This window comes from Sinocyclocheilus anshuiensis, unplaced genomic scaffold (genome assembly GCF_001515605.1).
Source record: "Sinocyclocheilus anshuiensis isolate Anshui unplaced genomic scaffold, SAMN03320099.WGS_v1.1 scaffold269, whole genome shotgun sequence".
Taxonomy (NCBI): Eukaryota; Metazoa; Chordata; class Actinopteri; order Cypriniformes; family Cyprinidae; genus Sinocyclocheilus; species Sinocyclocheilus anshuiensis.
Window position 1 is genome coordinate 237537 of NW_015536474.1, and position 14143 is coordinate 251679.

At 34.6% G+C, this 14143-nt stretch overlaps 1 protein-coding gene across 1 annotated transcript in view; it reads left to right on the plus strand.

The window, feature by feature from the left end:
* The window catches only part of LOC107705044 (tetratricopeptide repeat protein 28-like), a 191991-nt gene that overhangs the window by 162881 nt on the left and 14967 nt on the right, over positions 1-14143 (plus strand). Inside the window, exons 11-12 of the mRNA XM_016439736.1 lie at positions 3140-3308; positions 10896-11036. Coding sequence (XP_016295222.1) covers positions 3140-3308; positions 10896-11036 — 310 coding nt within the window. The remainder of the gene's footprint in view (positions 1-3139; positions 3309-10895; positions 11037-14143) is intronic.

Here is a 14143-nt window from a genome sequence, read left to right on the forward strand (position 1 = left end):
ATTCTGTTTTAATTGTAGTAATCGAAAAACATGTCTGATTAATAGAAATCATGAAAAATTTTATATTTAACAATTTCTTAAAAGTGTAACCAATGTTATTTTAGGGCCCTATGTAATCTTTATTTTTTCACCAAATTCAGTATTTTTCTTTTCTTGTTTAAAATCTTCTGGATTCTCTTTCTTTTTCTTTTCTTTTTTCTTCATTTTTCATTTTTCAAGAACATTTTAGTAATCATAAAGCATGTGTAATTAATTAAAATGATAAAACTTACATAATTTAACAATAATTTATTTAAAAATGTTTGAAAAATGTAAAGTTTTTTGGTAATGTTTTTGAAATCTGTTTTATTTTTTTCTGAAATTCCGTTGTTGTTTTTTTCCAAATTCTGTTTTCTGTTTTAATTTTTATAGTTTTTTCCAGTTAAATTTTAGTAAACAAAAAGCATGTCTTAAACAGTTTAACAACAATTTATTAAAAATGTGTGTGTGTGTGTGTGTGTGTGTGTGTGTGTGTTTCTGAATTCTCTTTCTTTTTTTCTTAATTTTTCTTTTTTTTATTGCATTTTAGTAATCATAAAGTATGTCTAATTACTTAAAATGTTAAAACTTACTTGATTTAACAACAATTTATTTAAAACTGCTTAATAAATGTAAAGTTTTTATGGTCCTAATCTTATTTTTTATGAAATTCTTGTTTTGTTTTGTTTTTACAAATATTGTGTTTTCACTTTTAATTTTTGTCTTTTTTTCCAGTTAAATTTTAGTAGACAATAAGCATGTCTTTAACAGTTTAATGACAATTTATTAAATGTTGAGCAAAAATGTACATTTTTAAGGCCCTATGAAATCTTTTTTTTTTTTTTCAAAATTAGTTTTTGTCATATTTAATTCTTCTATTTTGGAATTAAATTTTATTAATTAAAAAAACACATGTCTATATAATGGAAATTATAAAATGTATACAATTTAACAACAATTTATTAAAAGTTTGATGAAAATTACATTTTTAGTGCCCTATAATTCCCCCCCAAATTCTATTTTAATGGCTTAATTAATTTTAATAGTCAAAAATAATAATAATAGGGCCCTATGAAATGGTTTATTTTTCAGAAATTCTGTGTTGGCTCTTTTAATTTTTATATAAATTTTTTTTTTTTTTTTTATGGAACTAGACCTTACTGCGATTTGATCAAGTGTACAGGCCTACTTTTGATTTATTTATCCAAAATTTGCCAAATTCTGTGGCATTCTGCATCATAGAGTAAATTCCATTTTTATAACTGGATTCTATGATTCTCTTTATGTTTTCCATGGAAATCGTAGGATCCTAAACACAGATTCTACACAGAGTGATGTGTGTGTGGGGTGATGGAGGTGTCAGACAGACACAGCACACATCAGAACAGTTCATCAGAGCCCGATCCGGAGACACGCTGAGACTCTGTCTGCCTGTTTGAACACAGACCAACACATTTACACTAACAGATCAATAACCCACACTGATCTGCGAAACTGATGCCTTTCTCATGTTGTAAAGGTACATTTCTGTACCATTTTATGCATTTCATTTGACAAAGTGCATCTAGAAATGTTAATAAATTGCATTAAACCGTCTCAAGCTAAACCAGATGAGTATTTAAAAAATATACTGTTTTAAAAGCTATCAAAAGTTGATGTCAGCTGTTTTAAGCCACTTACTTAAAAGGCATCTGTTACACACCTAAACACACCATAAGTTTGGTTGAACCACATCCTACAACAAAGAAACAATTATTTGATCAAATCTGGAGTTGCTTCAATGTCAGGAATATACACACACACACATGCACATGCTCAGTTGATCGGTGTGTTTGTCACTGCCGTATTCCTCACACCTTCTGTTCCCCGCGGCTTCATTGTGCCGCCTGCTGTTTGGTGAAGCTGGTAAAAAGCTGTGAATTAAAGCAAAGCGGCAGTACCACCTGCCTCCATAATCCCACCCCTGCGCATGACAATCGCATTCGATTAATCGTGCAGCCCTATTTGTGATGTATTTTTTCTTTTAGGTTTATGTACGTATGTATGTACATGTAACATTTTTACATTTTATATTCATAAAGCATTATTAAAATTTTTCATATATATAGTGTTTTCCTCATAAAAGTTTATATTACATGTACATTTTATTGATTTTATTTTATTGTTTTAAATATATAATAATATGGCAAAAAGTGTGTGTGTGTGTGTGTGTGTGTGTGTGTGTGTGTATTTAATTTTATTATATTATATTTTAGATATGTATTTTTTATATTTTTATTTTTATATTAGTTTTTTTCCCCATAAAAATTTAACATTTTCACATTTTATATATTTTTATTGTTTGTTATTTTTATTTTTCATAGTTATATTTAAACTAAATATTAAGCCAACAATTCTGATTTTATTTTATTTATTTATTTGTTTATGTATTTATATGCATTTATTTATTATTTATTTATTATGTATTTTTGTATATGTATTTATGCAACATACTTTTAGTTTCAGATTTTTTTTTTTTTTTTTTTTCTAAAAGTGTCTGACTCGTGTCAATTTTGAAAATATTTTGAAATCAATGATTTTCATCTTAGTTTTAGTATACTGAGATACCCTGGGCATGCACTCACACACGACTGCACACATCTTCATCTCTCTGGACTTGAAGCTCATTTATTTATTCCAACATTGGCGTCTGTAACAGAAAGACAAGCTCATGCAATCAAACAGACATATGTCTGAAAGCAGGGAGTGCTTTTGCTCATTTACAATATTCACCTAACTAGATTTCAGCCTCTCGCAGGAGAGCGCTGACCTTGCTCGTGACTCTTGTGTGGCTCTATACGTTATTCTAACTTCATTATTACGCAAAGCACGCACGTTATGTCTGAAACACGGACACTCTCAGGAGTTTGAGAGCATTCGGTCCGGTCTGAACTCTGCTGGATGATCGTCTTTTACATCTGACCTTTAAGTTTGATCATTGAACGACTTTACCATTTGTTAAATCAGAAAGCTCTTATAGTGCACTGCTTTTATAAACATCACCAGCAGCAATATTCACCATTAATCACCATTGATATCATCTCTGTGCAAATCAGCATGAGCTCTGCTCTCCGTCTCACAGGTATCCTGAAGTTTCATGAGGTGTATCTGGGCGAGGGCGCGTCGGATGGCGGTACGTCAGACTTCCAGGAGGGCAGTGGCAGCTCTGTGCCCGCGGCTGGTGGCTCGTCTCTGGAGCAGCACATTAGTAACGCGCGGGAAGCTCTGGGTGTGGATTCATACTACAGCAGGTGAATGCTTCAATCACACAGCCTCCATACAACATGATCACACACACACCGCAGCTAAATTCTGTTGTCAGTTCACCTTTTATGTTCCACTTTATATTCCATTCATTTATTAAATATATTTAAATCATTTCTGACTGTTATTTACAGTTTAAAAGGAGTTTCTCAACTGATGTAATCTGGTGATGTAATCTAGGGCATTGCTTGGTTGTTGCTAAGGTGTTCTAGGCTTTGCTAGGTTGCTGTTAAGCTTTACTGGATGTTAGGGTGTTGCTAGGGCGTACTAGATTTTTGTTAGGTTATTGTTAATTGGTTGCTATGGTGTTCTGAGCTTTGCTAGGTTGTTGCTAGGGTGTACTGGATGTTAGGGTGTTGCTAGGTGGCTGCTAGGGTGAACTAGATGTTTGTTAGGCCCTCGTTAGGTGGTTGCTAGGGTGTACTGGATGATAGGGTGTTGCCAGGTGAATGCTAGGGTTTTCTGGATGTTCAATAGGTGTTGCTAGCGTGTACTAGATGTTTGTTAGGGTGTCACTAGGTGGTTGCTAAGGTGTACTAGATATTTGTTTGGGAATTGCTAAGAGGTTGCTAAGGTTTTATGGATGTTTGATAGGGTGTAATAATGTTACAGTGTTGCTAGGTGGTTTCTAGGGTGTTCTTAATGTTTGTTAGGTTGTTGCTAGGTGATTTCAAGGGTGTACTGGATGTTAGAACATTGCTAGGTGGTTGGTATGGTGTTCCTAGTGTTTGTTAGGGTGTTGCTAGGTAATTTCAAGGGTGTACTGGATGTTAGAGCGTTGATAGGTGGTTGCTATGGTGCTCCTAGTGTTTGTTAGGGTGTTGCTAGGTGATTTCAAGGGTGTACTGGATGTTAGAGCATTGCTTCGGGGTTGCTATGGTGTTCTTACTGTTTGTTAGGGTGTTGCTAAGTGGTTTCTAGGGTATTCTGTTTGTTAGAGCATTGTTAGGTGGTTCCTAGGGTGTTAGAGTGTTGCTAGGTGGTTGCTCATTATTAAAAAATATTTTTAAAATAGTATTGTATTTGTTATGATAGATATTATGAGATCATTTTTGTAATGTTTAAACTTTGCAAATATTTTTTCGCAAAACATTGAACAAAATAATGTTACTCCCTTTGATCTTCTTAGTTTTGTAAAATAAAAGTAAATGAACTAAGCAGCATCTTGTTAAATCTCTCTATTTCTGTTTGTTTTATGGTTTTATAAAATATGGATGGCTATGTTGAAAGGTGAGATTGAAGAATATGCTTTTCCCAATAAAATATTACAGTAGAAGTGCCGCAGAGCGCAGCTGTGCTCGTGTTAGTGTGAATGTCTGCATCCTCCTAAATATACCCTGATGGATGTGGTCCTCGAGTGCAGCAGGGTGGAGTGTGCACGTGTGTGCGTTCATGCCCTGCAGGAAGCACATCTCAGCGCAGGAAGCAGTGCTGGTGTTGAGTTCACTCTGACATGTAATTAGGTGAAGACACTGGCAGGTTTGGAGGAGCAGAATGCAGAGAGAAGGACGGCAGAATGTCAGAAGCTTTTGGTGTGAATTAAGCAGCAGCCTGAAACAAAGGGCATTATTGTACGCTCGTGGAAAGCCGCCGGTGCCAGCGCACTAGTCACTAGAGGTGTGATGGCTTCTCCCAGCGAGCTCTGCGCTCATCCCTGCCCATTAAAGGATAATTTAGCGCTTGACTGAGGGGCTGCGAGCAATCTTTTCCACTTGGTTGGGTGCAATATGCCACCTTTGAAGACCCCATTCATTGTGCAGAAAGAAAGAGGCACGAACAGGAAATGTGATACCCGCGACCGGCTGCAATATGAGCGATTATGGCTCGTTTAGCGAGACCTCTTGCACCCTTTAGTTAAGACGGATCCGTGTGTGTTGACTGGAGTGCCGCTCGTGAGATTCATTAGAATAGCTCTGTGATTAATGCACAGATTGTTCACGTGACTGGTGTTTGCCCATGCAAAACCCACCGCCATGAAGGGTGGTTGCCAGGACGTTACTGTATAGTTGCTAGGTGCAAATGAATAATGGATATGATAGCCTGTTTTCACCTGTTTCACCAGGTTTAATACAAAAAAGTAGTCAGGAAGATATATAGTCATACGGATATATATATAGAGTCATATTTGGAGCTCTTAAGTCACAGTGTGATATAAAAAGATATAACAGGAAAATGTAATGTCATATTTTGAGATATATAAAGTCATAATTCAAGATATGTAAAGATATACTTTGAGATACATAGTAAAATTATGAGATATAAAGTCATAATTTGAGATGAAGTCATATTGTGAGATATATAGTAATATTATGAGATAAATTGTCATATTTCAAGATATATGAAGTCATATTGTGAGATATATCGTAATATTATGAGATGGTCATATTTCAAGATATATGAAGTCATATTGTGAGATATATGGTAATATTATATATTCGGTGTGCCCGAAGCTTGAAACAAATAACGCGTTCTACGGAGCCACTAAAAGGTTAGCCGCTTACTAGAGGTGGCCTGTTGCATTACAGTACATGAAAGTTCACTTACCACATACACAGAATAAGGAGAAATGTCTGATAGGACGATGGTGAATAATTTGCAGATCCTGAGTACCAATGACAAACATCTAATCTTGTCAAATGTGTGGTAAGTACTGCCGCTCCATAGTATAGAGTCCTTGTGATCGCGAATCTCAAAAGTGAAAGTGAAAGTAAAATGAGAGCGCGCAATCAAAAGTGGTTTCAATAGCGGCTCCCTGATGCCCGCAATTTATAGCTATACAGTCGCCTATACTTACCCAACGATATAATTGTGAGAAAAAGTATTTAAATATTTTTTTTATCCTCCCATCTAGTAGGCTATTTATTCCCTTTAGGGTTTCCGTAGTACACTTCATTTCCTTTCCGAACACGGAACTGGGATGCGGCGGATTGCGGGAGAGGGGGAGGTGGTGGGGGGGGAGGAATCACGATGTTAAGCTGACATCGTGAGCCACCGGCAATGGACGATGGCATCGTCTATCGGCCCAACCCTAATGTGAAATATGAAGTAATTTACCTGTTTCATCATCCAGCAGGTGAAAATCGTAAGCCCTATTATCCTCTCTTTAACAAGACACATGATTTGAGGAATCATTCATGTCTGTGGCACAAGTGGTACAGGTTGACTTGCACATTAACGATGGATATGGTTGAGAGTTTGATCATATCACTAACCCTCAGTATGAGCGTTAGTAACAATGATAGATGACCTAGTAAACACCACTAATTAGGCCATTTCACACCACAGTGTCTAGTGCTTTCCCAGGTCCATTTGAGTTTGTTTGCTTGTCATATAAGCTGTGGTTTGAGTTATGGTTCATAAACCAATTCGGCCTAATTTGTGGAAATAAACTGCTGTTGATGATTTATAATTAGCATATTATAGACTAATGCATTCTTATTGCTGCTTGTCTCAGCAGAAACGGCTTTCAAATGCATCCGCCGCAGACACCATGTTCAATTTTAGTCGGCTGGTAAACAGCTTCCGCCTGCGCTCACGGTGTTACTCCGGAGGCATAATCAAACTCAGACCCAGTGTGAACAATCTTAGTTAACCTACCTGATCAGGTTAGAGAGCCGCTCACTATAGGAAGGTTTTCCTTTCAGAGCATCCTCGCATATCTCTGCCTGCCACACGCGGCCCACGGCGCTGTCTCCACATCTGAGCCATCTTAATTTCCAATGCATGCTTCCCAAACAGATCCGTCCATGGCCGCATCCACAGCAGCTCAGGTGCAGGAGAGCACGCAGACGGGTCACAGATGCAAGCGCTCGCCCCACGACTGGGTCAAAGTCTGTCACTTTAAGCACAAATATATGAAGAGCAGATCTCATTCTCCGGCTCCTCCGGTGCTTTTCATTTCTGGTTGGCACCAAAATTAGATTATTCCCATCCTACAGGGTTGTACCCTGACAAAGAATTAAATTAACATTTCAACAGGATTTGGGATGGCTTCCATCTCAAGAGGGAGTGCAATGGGCGCCGGAACATGTTTGCGGAGATAAAGAATGCAAAACGAGAAGAATGTTGGTGCTCTGACATTTATTGGAATAGTTCAGAAATCTAGGGAAGAGGATTAGCAGACGTTCCATTTCATTCTCAGAGCAAAGGGCTTAAACAAACACACGCTAATGAGCTATTCAGACATCTGTAGAGCATTCAATATATAGTCATTGTAATAAGATAGGTCATATTGTGAGATAAATAGTAACGAAATAGATGAATAGTTATGAGATAGAAGTAATATTTTGAGATATTTAAGTCATTGTGAAATACATATGAGAAAAAATAAATACATTGTGAAATACATCATTTTGAGATATGAAATAAATGTGAGATAAGAAGTCATATGATATTCATAGGAATATGAGCTATTTAAAGTGATATTTTAACGCATGTCATTGTGAGATATATAGTAACATTATGAGATATATTTGCCCGGTTTCACAGACGGGGCTTAGACTAAGCCAGGATTAAATCATAGTTCAATTAAGACATTTAAGCAATTTTAATAAACGTGCTTAGAAAAAAACATTACTGGTGTGCATCTTGAGACAAAACAAAGGCGCTGATATATTTTAAGATCAGTCAGTGCAAGTTTCTTTCAGTTGAAACAGCTCAGACTTAAATTTTTGTCTAGGACTATTCTTAAGCCTTGTCTGTGAAACCAGGGGATAAAGTCATATTTTGAGATATTAAGTCGTATTGTGACTTAATTTTGTCATATTGTGAAATATATAAAGTAATATTTTGAGATATTAAATAAATGTGAGATATGAAGTCATATGATTTATATTCATAGGAATATGAGATATTTAAAGTTACATTTTGAGACAAGGCCATATTGTGAGATACATAGTAATATTATGCAATATATGATCCTGTTTTGAGAAATATTAAGTCAATGTGAGATTAGTCATATTATGAGATATATAGCAATAGTACGAGATATATAGTCATATTTTGAGAAATATTATGTAAATGTGAGATATCAAGTAAGATGTATGTAGTAGTATGAGATATATAGTCATTTTGAGACAAAGCCATATTGTGAGATGCATAGTAATATTATGCAATATATATGATCCTGTTTTGAGAAATATTAAGTCAATGTGAGATTAGTCATATTATGAGATATATAGTAATAGTATGAGATATAGTCATATTTTGAGAAATATTAAGTTAATTCAAAATATGAAGTTATATTATGATATAGTCATATTTTGAGAAATATTATGTAAATGTGAGCTATCAAGTGAGACGTATGTAGTAGTATGAGATATATAGTCATTTTCAGATAAAGCCATATTGTGAGATGTATATAGTATTATGAGATATATAAAGTCATATAGAAATAAATAAAACCATGTTGTGAGATATATAATAATACTATGCACTATATAGTCAAAATGTGAGATATAATGCCAAATTATGTTGTATGTATATATAATATGAGATATATAACGTTATATTTTGAGATACATTAAGTGATTGTGAGATGTGTAGTAATATTATGCTATATATTCATATTTTGAGATATATTAAGTCATATGAGATATGAAGTCATTGAGATGAAGTCTTAATTTGAGATATATGTGACCCTGGGGTATATTTGTAGCAATAGCCAAAAATACATTGTATGGGTCAAAATTATAGATTGTTCTTTTATGCCAAAATTCATTAGGATATTAAGTAAATATCATGTTCCATGAAGATATTTTGTAAATTTCCTACTGTAAATATATTAAAACTTAATTTTTTATTAGTAATATGCATTGCTAAGGACTTCATTTGGACAACTTTAAAGGCGATTTTCTCAGTATTTTGATTTTTTTGCACCCTCAGATTCCAGATTTTCAAATAGTTGTATCTCAGCCAAATATTGTCTGATCATAACAAACCATACATCAATGGAAAGCATATTTATTCAGCTTTTTATCAAATAATTATTATTCCGGATTCATTTAAATAAATCCTTCTGTGAGATGATGTGGCTTCTTACACAGAATAAGGCACGCAACATATTTCATATTATTCTAAGCAGTTATAAAGGCTATGCCGATTAGCATTGCATTATTATATACTTTATTATAATAAAAATTATAATACGACGAACTTAGATAAACCATATATTGTCGTAGTCGTGTGTTTATTAGTCATGTTGAATTAATGAAAGCAGTTAAATCTTCTGTTTATTCAACAACCGCTATAGGGATTTCCTGGGTTTCTTCTGGAGGCGTATTTGGAGTTTCAGCGCGAGAGCGCCCTCTGGCTTTCGGATGGAGATTTACTGCTGATCACAGAACCATGCTTCACTAAAAGATATGCATGACAATCGCAGCTCCTCCCTAATCGCGATTTATTCGCCTTTGCGATTTAATTTCGATTAATCATGCAGCCCTAGTGAGATATATAATAATACTATGCAATATATAGTCAAAATGTGAGATATAATGCCAAATGATGTTGTATGTATATATAATATGAGATATATAACGTTATATTTTGAGAAACATTGTGATTGTGAGATGCGTAGTAATATTATGCTATATATTCATATTTTGAGATATATTAAGTCATATGAGATATGAAGTCATTGAGATGAAGTCTCAATTTGTAATACAGTAATATGAGATATATAAAGTTAAATTTTGAGATATAGGGAAGAGGATAAGCAGACGTTCCCTTTCATTCTCAAACACAAACACACACTAACGAGCTATTCAGACGTCTGTAGAGCATTGGAATCTCTTCATATTTACATGTTTTAATGCCATCTAAAAATAATGCGTCCAAAATAATCAGCTGAACATCTGCGTCGTGCATTAGGTGCAAATGAAGCGTTTTGTGTGTAATTGAGGTGAGGTGGATAAAACCTTATTAACCCAATAGAGGAATTCAAGTGTGTTGTCTCAGATGAGTCAGATTACTGGAGAGATCTGTTTTTTCATTAAAGCTAATCAGAGAAATTTGCTCACGTGTTCTCCAGATGCCGAGAGACTCGTGAGTAATTATCTGTGATTGTGGCTGCCATTGTGCTCGAGTTGTTTGGTCGTTTGTAAAATTGTTTCTGTTATTTTGCGTTGCATCTCAATGGACGCCGGGAATGAAAAGTCAACAAACAAAGATGTGCATGTCTGGATATAAAAGCGAGTGTGTTTGACAGCGGTATTGATAATGGGAGCGTTTCATTGCTCAGATGTTGTGCGTTCGTCGCTGAATAAACCAGTTCCGTTTCATTGAAATGTTGTGTTAGAGAAATAAAAAAAGACACAAATGAGAAATGAGAGTCAGTAGAATCAAGCATTTCAGGGTGTTGTTTAATAATTGACTATATTATTTGGCAGAAGTGATGTTTATAGTTATTATTGTCGTTTTACATTGTGAAATTATCTATTGGACTTGTTTTTTCATCAAAAAAGCAAGAAAGCCGAGTTCCTCTGCAGTAATTGTACCATGTTTTGTACCCAACAGCTGTGGTAAAATCAGTGTAACATTTGTTGCTTGAATAAGTCACATTATGTTTGGTGTTTCAGAGCCTGTTCCAGCAGCGAGACGGAGAGCGAAGCTGGAGACCTTTTAGACCAGCAGTTTGAAGAACTCAATAATAAACTCAACTCAGTGACCGACCCGACCGGCTTCTTGAGGATGGTTTCCAGAAACAACCTCTTCAACAGGTCAGACACACAACAATGATCATAGAAAGTGGCTCAGAAATCTCAGAAATTAAGTGTTTTTGAGACCTAAAAAGTGTTCTTTTTATTATAATGAAAGTGAACGAGGTCAAAATTACAAATAAACATCATTAGAGTGTCATAAAATGGGTTAAAATGACTCACTTGCTTTATTTTTTATTGTTTAGTTAAAAAAATCCACCTTGGCTCATTCATGAGAGTTCATTAGACAAGTAGTGGTCAAAATTTTGATAAGCTTTCCAGTCAAGCTCCAAAATGACTAATGAATATCATTGAGGTGTCATAAAATTGGTAAAAATGACTCATTCACAATTCACAAAATTTTTCAAGTCTTCTAAAGTCATATGAGACATATGTGAGGAACAGATCCAAATGTAAGTGTTTTATTCCCTGAAAATACACATATTAATGAGAGTTGATGAGAAAAATATATTAAACCAGATAGATTTACTCACGTAGCATCATAACACACCAGAAAATCTGAAACCCATCATTTAAACTTTTCTCAGTACATTGGTAAATAGTTTTTTCTTGTTCTAGATGTTATGTTTGAATTTTTAACTAAAAGAGGAGAAAGCACATAAAAACCCAATCAAACACCAAATAATTAAGCAATTAGTAATCATGCTCAGTCCACTGGCAAAAAAAAAATAGCTTTTCTTGATCTAGATCTGACTCATTTTAATATGAACCAAAATAAACCATTTGGTATTAATCTAAAGAAAGAGAAACCACTTAAATAGTGAAGAAAAACCCAATCAAACACCAAATAATTAAGCCATTGATTAATAATTGCTTAATTATTTGGTGTTTGATTGGGTTTTTCTTCACTATTTAAGTGCTTCATAATGAATCAAAAAAAAATTCTCAGTCCATTGACAAAAAATAAATAAATAAAAAGCATTTTTCTTTTCCTAGATCTAGTTCTGTTTTATATTGCCCAAAATAAACCATTTGCTATTAATCTAAAGAAAGAGAAACCACTCAAATAGTTGAGAAAAACCCAATCAAACTCTAAAATCATTAAGCAATTAGTAAACATTTTGCTGGTAAGGGATCTAAACTCTGCCTGTGGGAAAGAGCAGCTCAGACGGATGATAATTAGGGAGCCGGTACGGAGGGATAGAGTCCTTCACATCCTGATTCATTACGAGAGAAAGAGAGATGGTTATTAGCACTGAAAGAGGGGGAGGGAGGAAGAAACGACAGCTAGGACAGGAACAGGAGGCGAGGTTGTGTTAAAGACAGGGTCAGAGCGGCCATCATTAGAGCTCTGCTCCTCATTAAGAGCTCTCAGCGCCGCACATCTCTCTATATTCACTCCTCATCTGCCCTAATGAGCACGTGTCACCGCGTTAATTCAGTTCAGGCAAAAATGACGATTCTGGCATCGTTCACTCACCCTCAAACCTGTTTGACTTTCTTCGCAAACAAGGAGAATTTTTGAAGAGTATCCTGCTCTTTTAAGTGCAGTGAACGTGAAGCTGCAGAATGACGGGTGAACATCATTAAAGTGTCTTCCAGGTGGTTCAAAATGTCTTTTTCACTATATTTTGTCTTCTGAAGTCATACACGATAGATTTGTGTGAGGAACAGACCCAAATGTAAGCGTTTTCTTCACTGAAAAGCCACTTGTTTCATGTGACAAGGAGTGCTCAAATGATTCATTAAAAAGATTGAAGAAAAAACAATGATTCATAAATGAATCAGATATTTAATGAATGTTTTTGAAATGGATCTGTTGGCTCGTTCAGAAGAGTTCATGAGACAAGTAGTGATCAAATGATTCATTAAAAAGATCCAATGCAAAACAATATTTAATTAAAGGGGTCATATGATGCTGCTAAAAAGAACATTATTTTGTGTATTTGGTGTAATGAAATGTGTTTATGCGGTTTAAAGTTAAAAAAAAAGGAAAAATTTAAATCGCATCATATGACCCCTTTAACGAATTTGGTATTTATGAATTCATTTGAGATGGATATTTTCAATTAATCGTTTGATCCAGGTTGCAAAATCAGTGAACAAATATTTATTTATTTATTTCTGATTGCTTCATAAGAGTTGGAATATAGTGCATTTATCTGCTATTTTGGTATTTATTAATATTTAGAATTAGCTTTTATTTTTATATTTTCAGTTGTCATTTTAATGTCATATTTATGTATGTATTTATTTTTTTTATTTCAGCGTTATTTCAATTAAAGAAAGTGATTTTAATAGTTTAGTTATTTAAATCAAAATTTTAATTAAGCTTATTTTTAGTGTTACATTTTTCAGTGGATGTTTTTTTTCTGCTTCATTTCAGTTAAAGAAAACCATTTTTAACACTGGTTTCAATTTTGAATGAACATTTATTTTTATATTTTCAGTTTTTATTTTCATTTGAGTAATTTTGTTATGTGTTTTTGTCATCGTTTTTGTTGTTTTAGTTTAGTTTAGTTTTTTGTCAATTTTAGTACTTCAACTTAACCTTGTTTTATTTCAGTTAGTTTATTTCAAGTTTTTTTTTTTTTTTTTGTAATAATTTTATTTTATTTCAGCTTTGTTACAGTTAATGAAAGCAACTTTAATACACTAGCCTCTATTTTTATAGCATATTTTTTTATCCTTTTTTGGTTCCACACAGGATCTGAACGATATAAATAACCTCAGAATTGTAATTTTGGGGTGAATTGTTTCCTTAAATAGTCCACTCTGTTCTCACACAAATGATGCTCCTCTCTGCCGCCTCTCGTTTGTTTCGGGCCGATGTCGAACCGATCTCTCTTTAAACACTGACGAGGCTTACGCCAGTTTGATCACCCAGTTAACCTCCAAACAGAGACCCCTGTGTGTGTCTCTTTGAAGGCGTGTAATGATAAAGCTCCGTGACAGGAAGTGGGAAGGAAGTTTTCTGCGGAGCTCTTCGGTTTCCATAGCGATGGCGATTAGACCTGGAGTATGTGGAGTCGTTACACCTACTCAGATTCTTTAAAGGGGTCATATGATGCGATTTCAAGTTTTCCTTTCTCTTTGGAGTGTTACAAGCTGATTGTGCATAGATAAGATCCCTGAAGTTGCAAAGACTAAAGTCTCAAAACCAAAGA